At 38.5% G+C, this 21,976-nt stretch overlaps 1 protein-coding gene across 2 annotated transcripts in view; it reads right to left on the bottom strand.

Moving 5' to 3' along the window:
• LOC121294484 (disintegrin and metalloproteinase domain-containing protein 10-like) overlaps window positions 1-21,976 on the bottom strand; it is a 65,941-nt gene that overhangs the window by 992 nt on the left and 42,973 nt on the right. For both annotated transcript variants that reach the window (XM_041218225.1, XM_041218226.1), the window contains 11 exons: window positions 11,181-11,284; window positions 9,003-9,152; window positions 6,678-6,770; window positions 6,212-6,395; window positions 3,679-3,842; window positions 3,301-3,484; window positions 2,525-2,675; window positions 1,684-1,867; window positions 1,274-1,382; window positions 413-633; window positions 71-197 (listed from right to left, as the gene is read on the bottom strand). In XM_041218225.1, coding sequence (XP_041074159.1) covers window positions 71-197; window positions 413-633; window positions 1,274-1,382; window positions 1,684-1,867; window positions 2,525-2,675; window positions 3,301-3,484; window positions 3,679-3,842; window positions 6,212-6,395; window positions 6,678-6,770; window positions 9,003-9,152; window positions 11,181-11,284 — 1,671 coding nt within the window. The remainder of the gene's footprint in view (window positions 1-70; window positions 198-412; window positions 634-1,273; window positions 1,383-1,683; window positions 1,868-2,524; window positions 2,676-3,300; window positions 3,485-3,678; window positions 3,843-6,211; window positions 6,396-6,677; window positions 6,771-9,002; window positions 9,153-11,180; window positions 11,285-21,976) is intronic.

Here is a 21,976-nt window from a genome sequence, read left to right on the forward strand (position 1 = left end):
TCATATTATGAAGACTTCATTAAAAACTTCTGCAGCAGTTCGAAGCCGACACACGCTAAAGGGCTCTCACCTGGTAGTGGTTTTGGAGGAGGGAGTTTTGGGTTACTGCTAGGGGTGTGGACACTGCAGATCTTAATGAAACCAGCCATCAGCATGATGAGAGCAATCCCCATCAACAGCACTGCCCACCAGTGAGCCTGGAAACAAGCAGCAAGAAGTGAACATCACACAGAAACAGAATTAGACATGGCCGCGTGTGCATACCTATCTGCCCGAAAACAACGGATCCTGGAGACGAACCAGATCGCTGAGTGGATACGATTTCTATAATACTCTTCAACCACTGATCCTGCATTGTGTCAAAATGTGTAAAAGCAAAGCAAGTCTTCTTTGAACTAATAAAAACGCTTACCACAATCCACTCAGCAATGTTCTCATACAGCTCCGGGTTAAAGATTGCTTTCTTTAGCCTGGCCAGGGGACCATCAGCGTCCACAAGCCGACACTTCATGAACACATCGCAGTAACCCTTGAAGTCGTTGCAGGGCGAGCCAGGCTGCAGAGTGATTGTTTTGCCGGAGAAATACTTTGACCATATTTCTGATCCTGTGCTACTGCAAACTCCTTGGTCTGCTATAGAAGGAAAGGGAAACCAAAACGAAGAACTAGATTGAGGAAGGGACAGACTTTTGGAGTATCTATCCAAGGCCATGGATCTAAGTCCATCCATAAGACATCCCAGCTTTTTGCAACTGTTCACCATTTACTAAAATTACCACAGGGAGTTCTAAATCAATATCAGACAACTTGACAGTGAACAGGACAGTAACTCCATTAGGACAAACTAAGGTGGACTGAATTTTTTCAGCAGTGTGTGTAACACATGTATTTTATTTTTCTTCTAAAGTGCATTCATTCCTCACATCAACTTAAACAACAAAATATTAAAACAAATTAAAAACAAAACCCAACAAACACACCTTACCATAACTAAATGTTAGAATATTTTATTTTGTTCTGACAAATCGGGCAAACTCATGACTGTTCATAAAGGTTTCATTGGCTTAAACTCAATGGTATTTCTTGGCAATCGTGGCAATTAGATGCCTGGATTAGCTTCTCAAAGACGTATATACGAAACACTTTGTCCTGTACTGCCCTGAATATGCCATTTATGTAAATACATAGACCACTTTGAACATGGGGAATTTTCAGCCAGCAAACAAGGCAACACTATCTGTAGATCTACGGTTTTTAAGGAAATATTTCTCACTTTTCTCCTTGCAGCAGACATGGCACAGTTCTCTTTCATCATTCCCATCCGTACTTGCACATGTGCACTCCTCCAAACCGTACTTCTCACAGATTGAGCCAGCGCATTGCTGCAGGAGAGAGAAGTAATCAACGACAGGAGTCAAAGGACATCACAAACATAATCCATCACCTTTTACACTGTGATATTAAATGCAGGCCTAATCTGGTAATGAATCTGGCAAATGAAAAGATGCTGGAAATCAGTCATATTTCCCCAAGTTAAATAGAAGTATACTGTAATGGGAACATTTTGAAAAAAATATTAACTACTGGTGTATTAAAGAGACTGCTAACCCCTTTTTGATTTATGTCCCCTTTTAGCTGAGAATAATAAAAATAAAAAAAACACAGAACAATTGTCTCTTGTACCCCATTGATGCAGACTTGTGTTCCCCTGTGGCACGCTGTGAAGTTCATTTTGGGCTCCGATATTGGACACATAGCCTGCATGCCATTGCACGACCCTTCCCTGGCGCAGTCAGACTCGTCTCTACACTTTGCAGTTGAAGGTTTGTATGTGCACTCCTTTGTACAGCAAGGACCTTGACTGGGGCTGGGGGAAAAATAAAACGCATGACAGCAATTTAGTTTCAATCTAGTTAAGCTTCATAAGTGTTGGCAATGAAACAAATGCCAACAGTTCTATATCTATCTGTTTTACAAAGACCAAAGGATTAGGTTTCCTGTTCATGCTGCAGCTGAGTGGACAGATGCAATTTCTCCCAGAGGACACCTGAACAGAACATTGTACTGTAAAAACCAATACAAGTGATATGTCTCAAAAGAGACAGAGATACTTATAATGTATCTTCACAGTCAGTGCCAGTAATTTTATTATTTTACTCCTACTTGCAAATCATTCTGCAATTCCCTTGTCTCATTGAGATAAGTGAACAAATGCATAATAGTCTTAAATATTTAAGCAATGAAATCCATCCTTAGTATGTGCCTAGATTTCAATTTTGATGGAGCTCTATGCAGATTGGGAACTGTGTTAAGACAGCAGATCACTGAAGCCAGAAGGTAAAGCTAAGGAACAGCTGCAAGTCGTTTATTGATCCAGCTGTATGTGCACCAACAATGAAGAAAAATCCCCAAATTGATCACATCTAAAACCAGCATTTTATATCAGCACCAGTATTAAAAAAAGAAACAAAAAACTCAAATAACAGCATTTAAACTAGAAGTTAAAACACCTGTTTTAACTTACCTGCACGCTTTGCCCTCTTTCAGCTTGCACTTGAGGTTCTCTTGCTGGTTAGCATCATAACAGCACTCATCCTTGCACTGATCACTGTACCCACAGTCACACTGCTCTCCATTCTCCACCAATCCATTTCCACAGATCGGCTGACCAGACTCTGGAGAGGGGAAATGCAACATCGGCCTTAATGGAGTACCCTTTAAGCACCATTATCCGCCCAAAATAAGAGTTACCCCGGAGCCAATGGATGTTGTACCTTTTGCAAAACATACATTCCAATTGATGCTAAGCAAAGACCTGCACCATTTAAAATCCCATTCCACTTTATGGCAGTGGAGACGTCAAGCAGCTGCTTTAAGAATGACACAAAGAATGTTGTGTGTTACTTTGCCCTGGTGTCAGACTTAAAGGGGAATCTTCCTAAATGGACAAGCTGACACACTGGCTGCCAATTCAGTTAGACTAGTCCATTCTCACATAAATTATAAAAGGTGTTCAAAAGGGGCTATTGGCGCTGCTGGTTATATTAAAACACACGCTAATGAGCTACATCATCTAACTTGAGGTCCAGTTGAAACCAGTTTAGCGTGGGGTTGAAGCACAGCTTCTGGCTTGCTTTACCTGCATCCAAAAAAAATAATTCCATTGAAAAAGGATGCAGCCCCTGCACCCCCACCACACACCACCAAATACAAAATCTGGAGCATGAGAACCTCTCCACACAGTTCTTTGTGGATTCTGTCCTGCTTTACTGAAATTCTGTTCTTTATTTGGAAACGTACCCACAAAGCAGCTTCCTCTCTTCTTTTCCAGCACCTGGCTAATGTTGCGGACGCTGCAGATTGAAAACTTGTTGTTGTTGAGCTTGTCACCAGAAGTTGCTCTGGCATACATGATGTAATTTCCCTTTTCCTTCAGGCTCTGGCTCTTGGACTCCCCTGGGGTGCACTCTGTTCCAGAATCATGCTACAGTTTCAAAGAAACAATACAGGACAAAATGGAAACACGTCAAAAGAGCAAACTCAGAAGAGAACAGTCTGTAATTTACACAAAAACAGCACTGTGGCTGGTAGAAACCTTGTAGCCAGTCAGGTAAGGGATTACACAAACTTTGAGAGGCACCATTCAGCCTTGCAGTCAGACAGAGAGGATCTACTCACAGGAGAGCCAAAGTTGTGTCCAACTTCATGAGCGAAGGTTATATGGGAGACCTTTGGTGGCACGTGGGAGGCATAGTTCTGAACGGTGATGATGCCAGTGTTCAGGGACTTCTTCTTGCCATCAGAATACAGCTTGCTCTTCTCGCAGATACCTCCAGAGCTGCCTGTAAAGGACAAGGGATATTTACTACTGGATCATTGGGTTCTGGTTTTAACTGCTGAAAAACAAAAAAAACTGAGGAGGTCAATAAAATCTAAGTATTTCTACTTCAGCCGTGATGGTGTTAAACTACTGGCAGTAGTCTTTTTGGGGTTTCTTACTGGTAGCAGAAACTGTACTGGTAATAGGAAACCCCAAAGAGACTGCTGCCTGTAGATTTTCTAGTGGTTCTAAAAAAAGTGTTCAATTGGTGTTACATTTATTTTAGCACGTTCACTGTGGGACCACGCTTTCCAAGGTGGCAGTCTCCAGCACGATGTACAGTTTGAAAACAATTTCCTTTTCCATCTTCCAGCAAAGACCACGTAACTGGTTAATTCTGTCTGCAGACAATGTAAATGTCATTTCCAGCTGGTCACAAAATAATCAATTCTGTGTAAAAGCCGATTGAGTTTTCTTACCATCATTATATTCTTACACAATGTAGCATCACACGAGCAGGTTTACGTATAGCAATACTAAAGCCACTTAGCTGTAAACTTGGTGTTCAAAAATTGACAAACTCAAAAGATTTTTAATATTTGATCATGGGAAGTATGCAATGGCTCTAAAGCAGTGAAGATATAAAATTCAAGTCTTTAAAACTGTTAGGATGCAGGGCAGGGCTCTCTGCTCTCTGTATTAGACTCTGTACTCTCTTTTCTACATTAGTGACCTGCATTCAGCTTCCACTGCCACTGGAATACAAATGGAAGAAGCGGCTACAGTTTTTCATAAGTTTCCAACTCCGAGGAAGCAAATCATCTGCTTGATCAGAACTGCAGCGATTACTCTTAAACAATCTGAAGACAGGTCTTGTGTGTCTGAGCAAAAATATACAGTGTGAGAAAACTCAACTTACTTCAGAGGCAACCCAGCCCATTCTCACATAGAAAAGTCACCTTGGAAAACTTCAGGGTAAATATATCATCATTAGGCCTTATTATGAATCTACTTCAGTGAATCTGGCTCACTGCATTATATCAATATGCTTTCCATAGTGCAAAACTGGTGTCCAATTGAAAACTGAGATTAAAAAAGATACACAACACACATTGTGACTGATTTAAGTCAAAACCAAGAATCAGACATTAGAAACTATAAACTAATGCTTGCGAAGAATTAAATACTATACTAGACCATATAATGGCCAATGCGGAATGGATATCACAATCTCAAAACCGCTTTCTGCCACTCTTATGGAAGGTTATGGGGTTCAAGGCCTGGCTCCAACCCAGCTGTAAACTCAGTAATATTCAAGACAGTGTGTGATACTGACCACACTGTCTATTTAGGCAACAAGACAACATCAACAAGCTTTTTTTTTTTTTTGCAGGCCTGATAGGGCAGAGTTGCTAGCTCTCAATATCTAACTTCTACAGCTTGGGAACAGAAACAAGAAATAAGATAATCATATTCCCAGGTTTACAAAAAACAGGAAAAACTTAAACGTTTAACCTTTTCATTGGTCCATAAGCAGAATACCCTGCCCTGCCCTGCGCCCCCACCCCCCAGCTGTGCCACTACAATAAAGCAAATACTTATATTTTACATATTCCTTTCACTGTCTGTGTGGTTTTAATGAGTCGCCCCCCCCCCCACTAAATTGCAAATTGATCAAAGCAGTACACATTAGGGCACAGCTAGAACAAATGTAATTACTTGCCCTTAAGATAATTTACAAGCGTGATGAATTGTAAAAGGGCACTGTCAAAATCTATACAAAAAATTAAAGGGACTGGAATATATGAAAGTATTGGATGATTCCCCAGTAATAATAGTGTCCAGGGGATCCATCACTGGCTCGGACTCATTAGATGCACCTCACTGGCTTTCAGTAGGCATTGTGTCTCACGATTACTTTAATTGCTTAGCCTGGACTGCAGAAATAATTTCAATTTTGGCCACAGCAGCTCGCACCAAGTTTCAAAGCCTTTATCCATTGCCTTGGCAGTGCATCAAACTGAACCTAAACTTGTTCATATTGCCTTTGCATTTAGACTTGGCCTTAACCACAGCGTTTTAAATAACTGAAACTGGATGAATTAAATAAGCACACAACCTGCATCCCCTTGTTAAATGGAAGTGTGAAATTACAGACAGGTTCCTCCACACAGCAAAAAAAATAATCACTGGAAAAGCAGTTCCATAGAGCTATAGCCAAAAGTTTTGCATCTCCCTATAGAATTACCTAATTCTGCTTCATAAAAGGTCAAATTTGAGTTGGTAAAAATGTAAATGTGCTACATGCATACATATGTAAAGAAAGAGGGGCAGGTTCCTCAGAAGATATGTGAAAGCGCAGCGTGTGACATATCAATCAGACGCCTTTACCTGCTGGCGCTCCCACCCAGGCCAGTCCAAGAACACCATCGTCAAAGTCTCGATCCGTGAACACGTAGGCCAGGCAGTAATCATCATGGTTCTGTTCAGAGTTCAGCTCCAGGAACTTCTCCACTCCGATGTTAGCAAACCTGAAGGGGTTGGAAGGGTCTCTTTCATCCTGCGTCGTATTGATCTGGGAAAGGAAAGGGAAATACGGGACCAAAAATATGGGATACAAAGTCAACACATTTATACTTGAAATACTGGATTGTGGGGGGGGGGGGCTTCATGAACCATCATAGAAAGATAAAGAAGTGTACAAAATACAAATGAATTCTTATCAATATTACTTTCTCATTTACTCTAATTGCACAATTATTGATTTGGAAACTAGAAAATGTCCAGGCCACTAGTAAAAGCTCTCTAGAGACTAATACTGTATATAATAAAAAATCAATAGAAAACAAACACTTACTCTGATTCTCTTCACCATGAAACTGATATTTCGAACTCCCAGGAAATCTGTGCTCTGGTAAATGGAGTCAATCGCTTTAATGTGACTGGAGATCTGCAAACCAGAAAGGAAACACACTTCTAAATGAAAATTCTACTGCATTAGCGCATTTTCTCCACTAGTGAATGAATACAATATCCTTTTCATATTATTCTCAATGCTAGGTGACAAACACGTAATTCTTCAACCAGCGATTCCATTATACAGAATTGAAGGGCGAGTGGCTTTAGCCTAAGCAAACAATCCACCTGTGTGTGTGTATGTATGTACGTATGTATATATAAACACACACATATATAAAACAGACACACACTGGAGAATCGACTGCTGTGCACATAAAATAAATGTTTGTGGCACAGTAAGTGAGGAGAAGCTCTAAGAGGCAAATTAAGTGAGGATGAACTCAAAAGAAATTAAAGGGTATAAGATATATGAGTCCCACATTGCATTTTTAATATCACTCCTTTATACAAAAAGAATGTGATTTTAATTTACAATGTTATTTTTAAGAATGATGGAAGATTTTTTTTTATAAACTGATATCCCAAGGGTAGCAATCTCCTACAAGTGCTCATAAATCATTTGTAAAACACCATGAACCTGGCAAACAGCCTGTACTCCAGGGTTTCAATTATACAGGATCTGCCTGCATCCAGCAAACAGCACTCTTGTAATGGTACGAATAATTGTGGCATTCCCACCACCAATTATGAATTGTTCATGTACGCAGATGTTATTTATAGCAGCTCGGAATCAAGCCTGCTACTGAAACTCAGCACTTACTGAAAACACAGAAGATGGACAAACGCACACTTTGACAAGGGCTCTTAAAAGAGTACATAAAAGGACCTTTTTATTTTACTGTGTTACATGTTCCCATGTGTTGCTACAACAGCTCACTGGTAAATCCATCTCAGTTACATATGTGAGCTAGGATGATGGGAAATGTAGTTCTGAGAAATTCATGCAGGTGCATGGGAAGCCGTCTTGAGACAGGGAATGCAATTTCAAAAAGTGGTCAAAATGTAAAAAAAAGAAATTCAAACAATACACACACCTTAAGTAAACAGTTGTAGCAACACAATAAAATAAAAAGATCCTTACGTACCTTCTAACCCATTTGGGCCCATAGTCCCCAATGGGCAAATCATTTTATAAAATCATTTTGCTAATTATCTTTACCATAATGTGCAATATATATTAGTGCTGGGCCGAAAATAGGATTTTCATGTTAGGCTGTTTCTCTCAATTTAAATATTCTTTAGTTTTTCAAAAAGTAATAAAAGCCATTATATTGCTCTGAACGCAGGCAGAGACAGCATAGCAACAAGGGCAGGGGGCGTGACCATGGCTCTGTGTGTGTGTGCCTTTATTTACAGCAAGACCTTACATGTTAATAGAAAAATATCCCAGGAGTAAAGAATAAGTTGTGTAGGCCTCACCTTTACCCCAGTGAATTAACTACAAAACAAAGGATGCCAAATAGCAGTTCAAGTTAAACGCTGTTTTGTTTATTCCCGAAATAAACAGTACATAAAGTTGACTGGGTATTTTCCTTTTATTTATTTATTTTTTTCATTCCTTACCATTGCTGTTTCTTTGCAGTAAACAGTGGCCATCAACACATTTTCATAAAGTAATAACATGAGGTTTACTCGTGCCTTTTTGTAGCTGAGCAAGCAAACGAAAACTGAAATTTATCATTAAACACTTCAAATAAAACAAACATGGAAAGTGAGGGGGGGGGGGGGGGGGGATCACCATTTGGTTCTCGTTTATTACATTCCACATAATCACAACAAAACATATATAATATATATAGTCTATATAAAAATCACTACATAACAATTTTCAGAAACGTGGGTACCGTTTAAGCGAAGCATTTCAGTCCCATGAGATTCTGCCTCGATCTAAAGCAGCACAACACTTTTTTGTCCCAGATGGCTTTCCATAGAGATCACTAACGGTGCGCGTGCATAATCTGGTTTGTTTACTTTGTCCTGTCTAAAACTTTTAAATAGAGGCTCAAGAGCTGCTGTGTTGATTCTGTGTTTTTGTTTGTTTGTTTGTTTATTTATATATATCCCTCCAACTTTGCCACAGACAGAAGGCCGTTGCCAATCTTAAACATTAGCCAGCTGGAGTTCCACAGAAAGCAGAGGGGGGGATAACGAGCTAAAGGGTTAATTAAAAATGTATTTGGAAATATACAATAAAAAATATCACATCACTAAAATGTCTTATTTAATTTCCATTATGTCATGGGCTTGGTGGAGTCTTGTGTACCTGTGCTATAACCGCTTCCCGTGTGCCGTAGTACTTGAAGAACAGGTGGTCTGTCTGGATGAAGAGCTGGCAGGTGTTCTTAGGGGGTTGGGTGGTTCTGCGTTTCCTCAGTAAGACAGGTCCATCCGCGGGCTCCTCCACTAGAGTCTCCTGCAAAGGTATGGAAAAGAAGGGGGGTTAGCATTCAGCTTCACCTGGAAATGACAGGTGCATGAGTGCTTTGTGATCCCAGAGAGATCAAAACTTAGTACAGACCAAAAACATCAGACCGCCAATGAATTTATAAATATATAACTCTTGTCTGTTCTTTTCTTATCCAACATGACTGAAGAACTATAATACTTTACACCCACACTTAGTATTCACCAGGAGGGCTCGCTGAACAAGAAATTCACATCTTTATATAAAATATAACCTTCAATAAACTTTGGTTTCAATTGGAGTACATCTGTCTGTACAATTACATTGCTAATTCAGTGCAGGAAAAAAAAAAGTATGGGTAAGCATCAAGGTTACTGAGTGGAAATGCATAATACAAAAGCTGGAAAAATCCAATGTAATGCTTTATCTAGACTTGACATGCACACACACACACAAACAGACAGGGACAGCACGTATGTATATAAAATTACTGACTGCAATACTAAATTAAGGAATAGAAAAAAAAATCTTTTTAGGTTTAGTTGGACTTGTCAATTAAACCTCAGATGAATTGTGAAAGAATCTGGTTTGGATTCAGACATTTACTAAGTGGAGTATAGCATATTTATAAAAACAAAAAAATTTAAAAAAATAAATCTGTGCAATGCATGCACCGCAAACTAGGACACGTCTACAGGATTTCAAAAAATAAAATTAATTAAAAAAAAGGGACAAATAAATCTTAAATTATGTCAATGTTACTGTGTCAGCCATCATGTCCAAAATTACCTACATCTGTAAGTTTACTGTCTAAAACTCCATACTTTATACTGTGAACAAAATGCAATAAACAGCCTCTATATCTGCAAGTGAATGGGCAGGCTTCTAATCTTGTTTTTTGTTTATATATGATGAACTGCCTTCAGTTTTTCCAAGCTTTCTTGGAACGTACCTTCCTTTCTTCCACAGCATGTACAAAATCGCCCAAAAGGTATCCAAACGTTGATGCTTTTTTTGAACAGCATCCAAAAAACAAAACAAAACACACCATTTCCTTGCTTTCATAAATTCCATTAAAAAAAGAAATAAAAAAACACCACACTCCACCAGTCTCCTAACAGACTGCAATAATTTCCAGCCTGCTCTGTTTCAAGTTGATTTGCTATCAGTAATGCAACAAAGGCAGCAACTCCTGAGGTGAAATTAACAAGTTTCTTTCTGTTCTAATTTGGAATCCCAGTCAGAATCAACCATACCTAGTGGGAACCAGCAAATCTCAATAATTGACACTTGCTTCAGTTTTAATAACCAAACACGTATTGTAGCGATTGCAGATAACCTCCGGGTCCCTAATTAAATGCACTGCCAACACATTTCAAAACATAAACACAAATGCAATTCAAAATCATTACATTGTATTCACCTATGGGTGTTGGGTTATTTATTTGCGTTTTAGGTCTAGATTTGAACTCACGACAGAAAAGGAGTGTGAATAAATTATCCATGAAGAATGTGTGACCCAAAGAGACTGGCAGCCTGCATTCATATTTGTGTATTGTTATCCGGCCAGGACTTTTCATTGATGACTGACAAGTTTTGAAAGGGTGCTGCTAAAAAGTACTGCTCACGAACGGTGCTTTTAAAAGGATTTACATTTATTAAGGAATTATACAAGGAAAGCCCCTTTCTTTTCAACATGGTTACTTCCTCGCAACAGCTCAGCAGGCATTTGAATGCAACAAAACTAAATTTAACTACCGCCTGTATTTATCATAGGAAACCCACAGAAAAATAAATACAATTTTAAAATAGGTATTGTATTAACCAGTCAAATTCACATCTTTGCAAAGCTGAGCTCAAATACTGCAGCACACTGATGAATACTGAATCCGTTTTCTGTTTAAAATGACTACAGCAGTCATTATTATAGCTAGTTTATTAAAGTTTGGACAAGAGCAGCAGAACTGAATATAAATTTAGCCTTCAATAAAATACAAGCAAATCCCAGCCAGCATCCACCACCTTTCAATTACTTACCGTTGGATTCTCTTCACGAATCCCTGAAGCCTGATACTTCTTCATCCTGTCAAACACAGAGTGATCAGCGCAGCCTCCCTGTGCTCCATACTTGTGTGGGTACTCTAGAAGAAACACAAGAGATATGACTGGGTTACTTCTTGGAGTCTGACTACCGATTGTCTCCTTTCTTTCCGCCGCATTCTCATCACGCATAACAGTCGGTGTGCAGTGAGTTCAGTAGTGGGGGGAAGAAAAAAGTTTTAAAGCCTATAAAATTACTTTTTTTGCACCATTAGAACTACAAATTCGTCACGATGCTACAGTAGGTATTATATATAATATACACACACACACACACACACGTGTTTCAGTGTGCCTAACCTTCTTTTACTGATAATGATCAGGTCTTTAATGTTGATATACAGTCTCTCAAAGGAATTCTGCAAGGATCCTGTTTAAAAGAAGTGTTCACAGGAGCTTCCCCAACTAATTGTTTTCTTCTCCAAAAGTAGAGGAAACCATCAGGATTTGGACATTAAGGGTTATGGACCGGCTCTCCACAGATTAGGAACTTAACCATGTAGCATCACAGAAGTCCAGTTCAATATGCGTTTCATTGCTTTATGGGCACTGATTGTACAAGAGTGCAAAGCTCACTTAAACATATTGCTGGTGATAAACGACAAAAAGTGCTATAGGCTTAAGTGAATTAAGTTAGTATTTTTTATAATTAAATTCATCTATTTAAAATCATAAAATTTGCACCCAAAAAAGATTAAACTGAGAACATACAGCCTCACCAAAAAAAAGAAAAAAAAAAAAGGAGTACAAAAGGAGCATTTTTGTCCCCATAGCTTTTCCACACATTTCAACATTTCCTTGGAATAGGTTGGCTGAAAATATTGGCAGTTATAATAAATAAATGTCTCATTAAATCCTAAATAACATTTCTGTAATGCCTACCGTCCAGTGAAATGGGTTTGAAGTATAAGATGAGACAACTCATTATCCGCTTTAACCTGGTACAAAAAAAAAAAAAGCAGCCACTAACAGCATGGCGGAACTGACAACACTAATTTCTCTAATCTTTGTTGAACAGCCTTACTGCAAATCTGTCTTCTGTTCACTGCATTCAGAATATCAACCAAACTTAAAACAGACCGAGTTCAAAAGGAAGGGTGACTGATGATTGCATCTTTAGAGTGAGACTCAACTCTAAATGGACCATGCGCTACACAAGACTCATCAACAGAGTACAGCGGACTCAGTCAGACGTTAAAAAAACATTTTTAAAAAGTACATGCAGTGCTTTTTATTTACTGATCTTTCTAACACAAGTAGGGAATGAGAAAACCACTCATTTACATTTCCACATTGTTCTGAACTCCTCCTGGCAGCACAATTTAATGTATGGCTTCTCATCTTCCTATGCCACTTACGCACTCATCTTACAGGGTGACCAGCAGCTTATCAGAGGCAAGAATGATCACATGGTGTCTGCCATCATCTGTACACAGCATAGCATTCAAAAAGGTCAAACCAATATGCCCATTAACTGTACATAGTCTCACTCTCTGAATTTTAAAAGTTCTATTTTACACTCCTCAAGCAGCAGAGACGTCTGTAACATTCCCCCAGTTCCTCCCCTGCCACAACTTCAAGTCAAATTGAAACGCTGCTTCTTGCAGGAACAGTGATTGTGTTAGCCAGGCATACATTTCAAAAGGAGAGGATATCTTTTTTTTTTTTTTGTACAAACACATATTGAATTCTACATGTGACGCTAGAGTATGTGCCGATCACACCCCAGGCATCCCTACGGCAAAAATGTTCTTTCTACAGTAAATGGCAGTGTGCTGATACATACTTGGCTAAGCACTGGGTTATAATTGAGGTTTGAGAGTCTTTATAAAATCAGCCAGGGATCTCTGTTCAACACTGTACTACTAGATCTGTTTGCACGGAGGAAAAATTATGCATTTTAGTCTTGTTAGCATTTGCATTTTTACAAGATAAGGTATGCAGCTGATTCTCTCAGTTCCAGGTAACTTGATTGTTTGTTCACTCACATTAGTGTGCAACTGAGACGCATCAGTTCAAGCTTTCTGTAGCTACAGCTAATGAGAAGCTGGAGATAATATCAACATTATTCCCACTCCCCTGGGTGATCAGAAAAATAATCAACCTGTTCGGTGAATCAGAAGCTATTAAAAACATATTAAAAACAACAAGCCAAGCCAAGAGAGGCAGCAAAGCATCTAGCATACTAACTCTCTCATGGGGCGTTTCTTCTAATCTGTGAATGACAACATTTTTCATTCGATATACTGGTGGGGTATCAATCTGCACAACACACCTACTGTTAACAGGCAAGTCATAGCAACATTACTGAAACTCTTTCATCTGCCAATAACTGGTAAAGAATGTATATCTCAAACCAGTTAAGAATGCACTCTCCCTACCCCTCCTCCCTCTCTCATTACTTAGTTCTGTGGCTCAAGGGTTTAACAATATAGATGTGTTATCAGCCAGCTGTGCCAATTGCAAGGCTGCTATGTCAGTCTCCAGCGCAGGGGTCCTTACCTCCAGATAAACATTGTATACTGTATCAATGTATTCTGGCATTCTAACTGGCCACCTAAAGCCCTTGTGTTCTACTGAAGTAACTATAAAAATGTCCGAGTGTGGTGTACAGTACTGCCACCAAGGCAGTGTGATGTACAGCTTTGCAACTACCGGGCAAAGTGAGACAAACCAACATGACAGACTATAGGAGTCCTTTAGGCAAACATGTCAGAATACCTTTGTCTACAGCATGCCGATCTGCTGGCTCTGATATCAGGCTAATTATATTAAAATTCACACATTATGTGAACATGGGGAGGATCATGAATTTAAGGTTTGCCAAACACCAAAATGTAAACTTTCATTAATCGAAAAACATCAGTAATTGGTGAAATTTGATTCAAACCAAGCATCCTGGACAGATACAAATGACGCAACAGCCTCTCTTCCAATGAATAGTGGTGGGTGAGGGATCTTTCACTGAACTGCGGTTTGGCACTGGGAACGAAGCAAGATTGTTAGTAAATTTGATGTGCAAGGATATTTAGGGAAAAACGTATTCTTAATGGGGAAAAAAACCATGACCAAGAAACAATATTTAAAACACGTGAATCCGAAAGCTGTGTGTCTTCCAAACTGTAGCTATTTAGAGTGATTCAATAATGAATACCAGAATCTCAGATCTGAGCAAGAATGAGCTATGGCGACTCAAAAATCACCAAAAACGAAGTTCCCAGAACCAAAATGCCTAAACAGTGTGTAAATCCCATGAATCTCATTGGCAAAATTATATTCCAACAATGCATGTTGAAATAAAAACACACAAAATGAAATAAAAAACACTAACTTCCAGATTTCCAGGTAAGAACACTGCGGCAATGAACAAATAGGAAAGCTGCACAGCCCCATTACTTCGAGGGGCAGTGGAATACAGTACACTCAAATGCCTGCAGAGAGTCTTATACAGTACTGATTAGAATTCAGTTCCTTTGTTGTTTTCCAACCTCAGTTCGAAAGTTCAAAATGTTAAAGCTCAGATGAAGGATTTAAAAGGATAAAATCACTGAAAAAAAAGACTCAAAATCAATTTAATTGTAAACTGACTGTTTCCAAGGAGATTAAAAAGCCAAGATCCACCCCCAACGATCCCAAATGTATATAATATAGCTCACTTGTAGTGATTTCTAGGTAAACACAGCCATCTGGCTGCACTATTCCAAGGAAGCTTATATATTCATAAATCCATCAAGTTAATGAAAAACAAACAATGCTATGGTATAAAAAACAAAAAGAAATCAACATTAAATGAAGACTCCCAAAGCTTATAGCAAGATACACTTTTACAAGCACGTATCTTCAAAGCTTAATGTTAGCCTTGAGATGGGGTTTTGCCAAGTTGAAATTTAATAATACATTAGCATTTGCAGACAAACTTGTTCTCGCAATTCCTTATAAATATAAAAATATTCTAAGGTAGGCGAGCCATGCAGAGGAGTTCTCTAAATGTCATGCAGCTCTGCCACCCAGACAGAGATCACAGCCACCCACTCAAACAGAAGCCAAGCCAACACCAATACCCTTCACCCTGCAGCCTTGCCTCTTTACGACAAGGGTGTCCTGAAACCAAGAAACAATAAAGTGATGTAAGGAAGATTACGCTTTAAAAGGAGTTTGTAATCTGCTGACTTTTCAAGCACGGTTTTAAAAGTGTTCGCGTTCTCTGCAACTGTACTACAGGCTTCCATTCACCTCCTACCAGGTATAGGCTTTTAATAACATTCTGAAGCAGCTACACCAACAGCAACCCAGAGTATGAAGACTTTACTCATTAGAATTGTCTTTTCATCTAATGCGGAATAAAAATGTGACTTGTGCTTGTAGGCAATAAAAAGCTAATTTCACTGTATTTTGAACACCTGAAAACAGTATCCCAACCCCCTATTCATAGGAACAGACCTTCACCTTAAAGCCCAGGCACAAATCAGCAGGATTCCCCGTTTTATTGGTAAAATCCAATGCAGAGCCTGGTAAAGCTGGTTTTCGAACAGCAAGTAATCCCTAAATCAATTACTGTAGCTAATTCACATAAAGTGCTTTGGATGATAAGTCTAGTCGCTGGACTGCAGGGATTTCGGAATCTGAAACTGCTAAACTTTTTTTTTTTTCTTTTCTTTTTCCCCCCCAAAGTCACTAATGGGAGATTGCCCAGCGCTGGTCACTGCATTCACTGGAAACGGGGAGCAAAAGCATTTTATTAAAATCACTGACAATATAGTCTCCATTTCAACAAAAAAGCCTCTTTGGCTGTCTGCTGAATGCCACCTCATTGAGATGCAAATCATAGATAGTCGCCAATGAAAAGGCAACAATAGAAGAAAAAAGTTTAAGCGTGGGTGTGTATAAAAGCGTTTTGGAAAGCTGCAGACTGAAATAAATTATTTTTCTCTTTGATTACTGCATTTAACTTTCTCGGGACTGAATGTAGTAGAAATGCCCAGATACAGTAAGGAGTAAGAAATGAATGGGTTATCTTTGGAGACACATTTGCACAAAGACATCCAAGATTACCAAAAGTACTTTAAGTGTATTAAATGCTTTGACATGCTTTTTACAAAATGTCTTTTATAAAATGACTAACCTGGGTATAACAGTAACACGAGGATATCCTTCATCACAGTCTACTAAATAATTGACATAAAACATAGCCATAAAGAGTTTAGTACTGGAAATGTCTGCAGATCACAGCAAGTACATTACTGTAGCAGATTATTAATGGCAATTCTAGTTTTGTCCACAAGAGGTAGTTAGAGAGAACTGCGTAAAAACAAAACTGCAGTAGTGTACAGTAGATTGACACTAATAAAAAGCACCACACCACACCACATCTTGAGTTTTTTCAGCATAAGTTACCTATTTATAGTGATATTAGTTTATTAAAAATCTACTAGTTAGATACCACTGTCCTTGAAAAAGGTTACTATCCATTAAAAATCTAATTAGGTCTAATCCTATTGATCAGTTGCATCCCAAGGATAGAATTAGATGCTTTTCCAGTACTCTGAGTCAATTAAAAGCAGGATACATGGTAGGAATTGCAATAGGAAACTCTTATTCACAATTACTGCAATTTGTTTCTCATGCCAGGGTAAATTCAGTAGGATTATTTCAGCCATGGCTACAAGTACAGTAGAGTTACAGCTACATTTCTCTCGGTTTAGGGGTGTGATTTGGCCTTCCCCTGCCTGTGGACAGTATTCAGCCCTCACTGCACTCAAGTTCTGTGTAGCTGTCTGACTGGAATGATTCCTGGCAAAACCAAAAATCACGTGCCGGCATTGGGCATTACAGCCAGCAGTGATTCGCTATGAACATTGATGATGAGAGAGACAAGAGGCTGGGCATTGAATTACAGTAACAAGTAAGTTAGTTCGTACTTCACCTTGTCTTCAAATCAGCAACCTGATAAAGACCACCATGAAAGTATCGCAGCAATTCAGAGAATATCGATTAATCTGTCATGATTATGTAGAAACTTTGAGTTCCCATCCTGCTTTTCAGTGCAAAACATACCAGACGCGTCGCTTAGCTATAGTGTCCAGTAACATGGATTTAGTAAATCAACAGTTTGGCTTAATTTTGTAAATCCATGTTTACAGGTACAATTTCAGGGATGGAAATAAGACTCCCATTGCATAGCTATTTAATCCACTCCTGGTTTTATCTGGAATGGGCAAAACTTTTTATGCATTAGGAGTTTTATTTCCATTCCTGAACTGTACCTGTAAACAAGGTATTGTGTTTTGTAAACATATTCTTGAAATACTTTTAAGGAGGATCTCTGCAAAACATCTGTCATCAAAAATGCAAACCAAAATCAATTTATTAAGATGGTTGCAACATTGAGCCGCCTGATGGCACTGTGTGTCATGTGAAACTCCAACAGATCAGGTTTGCAAAATTAAAAAAGTTCAGGTGCAAGAAACCAACAAAGAGTCTGCATACTGACTTGCATAATTAAGCCCTTCTATACAACAGAAAGGCACACAACCTATCAGAATACCTTGAGGGAGATTGGCCAATCTGTTGGTTTAGAAGGTTTACCTTTACAGCACACGAGATCCAATATTATTTAGGTCACATCAGTACGTATGGTACATACAGTATGGGACAATCCTCTGCTCCACTCACCTCCTCTCCCACAAAATACAGGTCTAAGTGGAGAAGCCAAGCGCTGCTGCTGGTCATATTTCGCATAGTATTTGTGCAGATAATGGGAGTCATTTATTTAATGCCATCAACTCATTTCAGCACTTAATTCAACATAACACTCAGTACAATGGGAATTCTTTAAAGGCATTTGCACATAACTGGCAACAAAAACAAACCAAAACACGGATGACTCATTAAATTGCTAACTGATAACAGCTGCAGTTAAAATACATTACATTAGATTCAAGGTTATATTTAGAATGCACTTGTGTAATTTCACGCTTTAGTCCAATCGTGTTTAAATACAGTATACCAAATTTAAAATTCCCTGCTACTGCAGTTCAGTTCAACATGGTTTTAAATACACAACGTGTGTGTAATATCAACTGCAGAGAACAGATATACATTCAAAATATCTCCTCGTCCAATGCTTCCTCAGGCAAAACTTTTTTGTAATTATCACTTTATTGAATTTTGTCTTCAGCCTCACAGGCAATTATTGGATTGGAAGTTAAAAAGTAAATGCCAGCAATTGGCAATGTTGAGATACCGCGACAGTGTGCTGTAAATATCTGCATTTTGTTGAAACATACGGTTTAAAATATTTATATATTTTTTAATTTTTAAAGCCAGCTTTACATTTAAAATGGGTCAAATAAATGACCTTTCCATGAATGCAATATTATATGTATACAGTAACAGTTTAATTTGTGTTAACTGCACTATTTCTCCTGTCAATTATAAGGTCAATGGAAAAAAAAATTAAATTGTCAAAGGATTTATCTGCAGCATCAGACCATGAAGGAGCTTCATCTTTACTGATGGTCTATCAGGTGACCTGCTGTACAATTCACCCATCTACCACTGGTCAATAGCTTTGTTTTGTATGATTCTGAGACCCAGCAGGACATAAATAGCTGCTGCTTTTAAAGAGCCCCTTACCCATTTATGATGAGAATTATTGGGGTGTTTCCGAGCTCTGTTGAAATGAATGGTTTCTACACAGCTGTCGAACTGGCAGCATACATTTAATCTGACTTTGTTAATGGAAAGTAACAGGGAATAATTGAAAGTAAATTGAATATCAATTTCATATCTATTAATTAATTTAATATTAAATGTATGCCACGCAATATAAAGCATTACCAAAACTTGCAGGATTGTGGCTCTTCAGGATGTGGGCTCACCACCCCTGATCTAGTGACACTCCCACTCTGTGCAATAATGTATGGCAGAGCTCAAGAAAAACATGTTTTTCTTCTAGAATAAGGAAATATAGCCACAAGGCCAGACAAACTCACAAGATAAACAGCAATAGAAACAAAAAATAGGTGGAGCAAAAGAACCAATTCAAAATGATTACTGCTGGAAAACATGGCTCGAGAATTGATTAGGGGTTTGCTACGCATGTGGACTGGCAGAGCTATACTGGTGTTCTTTTCTGAAAAGAGACTAATATTGCAGATAGCAGACTGTTTGGTTCAAATTGCATGTACTGCTAACCATTGATAGAGACGTTGCGTCTACAAACTCTTGCCCAACAATGACTGCAAGCTAACGAGATAACAATGCTGTGGACTAGAAGGGAACAGGCTCTAAAGACTTCAGAGAGATCAAAAGATATAATCCCACTGGCATCAAAGGGGGTCGCAAGGAGATAACAAAAGGCAGATATATGGACCTTTTGTCTCCAGGAGTGTGAAGAATGGACTGAGTTCAGAGGTTGTCACACTAGACTACACACACAGACACACACACATTAACACTCACACAATAAATTAAACTACCTTTGCAATTGGTTAAGTGTCAGAGAAAGGAGAGGTGGACCATCTATACAGAAGGGTATTTAATGTCATGCAAACATTGTAATGTTGAGTATTGTTTGTCCTGTACCTGGGACCAGACTCCCTGCATATTTCAATAAACCTGGCAACTGATTGAAGAAAAGGACTCTGTGCATTTTCTTGAATCTACTTAATCACCATCTATTTTTTGTAAGTTACTTCAATTACAATCATAAATAAGTAGAAATTCAGTAAGACTTGCAATATTACATGCAATGTTACTAGCTGTATCCATGAAGCCCTCTGCCATTTGCCTCCTTGTGGAATACACTTCCACATTCATGTCAACAGCTGAAATTGTGCAGTGTTGGTAAAGTAAGAAATGACGTGGCTAAATTGTCGTTCAGTTTAAAAGCAGTGTTACATCTTTTCCACTCTGCCATACAGCTTATTACAACTCAAGACACTCTCTTCATTTCACCTGACTGAAGCCGTGCTAGGTCTGATGAAATAAAATAACTTAATAAAAATCAGACAACCAAACAGGCAGGATACAGAGACAGGCACAGACAGTATAAATGCACACCTCATGATAGAGTTTAATAGGAAGTCCAAAACTCCAAATCAATTTGAGAGTTCTGACAGAACCTTTTTAAAGCCTGAAGCTAGAGAACTGGACCACTGGAGAACTGACACTGCATTAAAACTAAATTGAAATGTTAAAAAGAACTTGAGCAGTGAACATTTCACACATAACTACCAGCAAAGCTGTGCCTAAATGTTTTCTAACCACCTCCCTCGCACTTACTATTCTACAACTCGGCTAAATGATTAATGCTGTCAGATTTAGGTTATGCCAAGAATTCTTGCCAAAAATTCAAAATGATGTTCTGGGAAGTATGGCCCCTCCCCCCAAAAAAAAATGCACCTCAAAATAGACAAGTCTATAGAATAGTGGAATCGCTGTATTGCATTGAAATAATGCTGGAGTCACGGATATTATTTCAGGGATTACCAGAACAGGTTCTGAAGACGACACCTCCCTTTTACAACCTTTGAATGCCACATGCTTTACATGCAAATCACAAAACACCATGTGAATGTGACATAATGTAACGAACACATTTTAAATGCTTTCTCAGAAAACAAAGGCAGTACTGAATCATACAGTACAATTAAAACACACACATTGTGTTCTGAAATTAAGGGAACATGAAGCGACTAGGAACTTTGTTTAAGGTCACTGCATGTCACCCTCGGGGAGACTTAGGCCTTGATACAGCAAAGTTGCCTCAAACTTGGTTGCCCGGTCTCCTGGAACCAAGTTTCAAGCCACTGTTCCTGGGAATAAAGTGGCATTATGTTCCCTCAGCTTTAAGCCCATATGAATTTCCTAACGCAATGTCTAAACTGGCTTGCTTTGTTTTAAGACAAGCTGTTTGGTTTGTGACTTGTAATGGAGGCCTGTTTGAGTCAAGCTTGGAAGTCTGATCAGAAATTAAACATTTCAAGCATATCTGTACTGTATTTTCATCTATAGAACAAAAGATCTATCCCACCTTTCAACTAAAGTAGGAAATAAAATAACCACTACCTCTAGCGATTTGCATTTACAAGGTAAATTAGGATTATCCTCTCTGCCTTGAACTGGAGCTCTGCGTTTCTCCTCAAACACAACTATAAAACTAATTATAAAGCAAACATAGAATGGCATTTTCAAATTGGGAGGGTTATACAAAAAATTATTTAAAAAAATACTTGCAATCGTAGTTGTCAAAGCTCAGCCGTTTCCATAGACATGGTCTGAAGGAAATCGGAAGCTGTCTAGGACTTGCGCAAATGTATATATTTTCCCACTTTTTGGAATTCAAATTGTGACAATAAGCCATGAAAAAAGAAAACCGAGTTCTGTTGTACGCTTGCGTTTAATTCTTGAATATTTGTGCTACATTAAAGCTCCTTATGAGCACACATTCTTTCAGTAACCTGCTTTTTGAGTTAATGCTGAATTGTACAACATTCTGAATCCATTTAAAAACTATTTTTGTGTTTGTTGAATTAATCTCATGCTGATCTGATTTACACTGTGCAGTAACAAGTATTTTTATCTTACTGTATTTTTATAGCGGGCATGGTCAATATTTATTGTAAACAGGCAGTTAACTATAAAATAGAGGGGAAATACCGCTACTGCAATGAAAAATTATGGTAACATTATTTCTGTGCTAGTCTGTTTGTCAAAATGTAAAAAAAAAA

This window comes from Polyodon spathula, chromosome 19 (assembly GCF_017654505.1).
Source record: "Polyodon spathula isolate WHYD16114869_AA chromosome 19, ASM1765450v1, whole genome shotgun sequence".
In the NCBI taxonomy this organism is placed as follows: Eukaryota; Metazoa; Chordata; class Actinopteri; order Acipenseriformes; family Polyodontidae; genus Polyodon; species Polyodon spathula.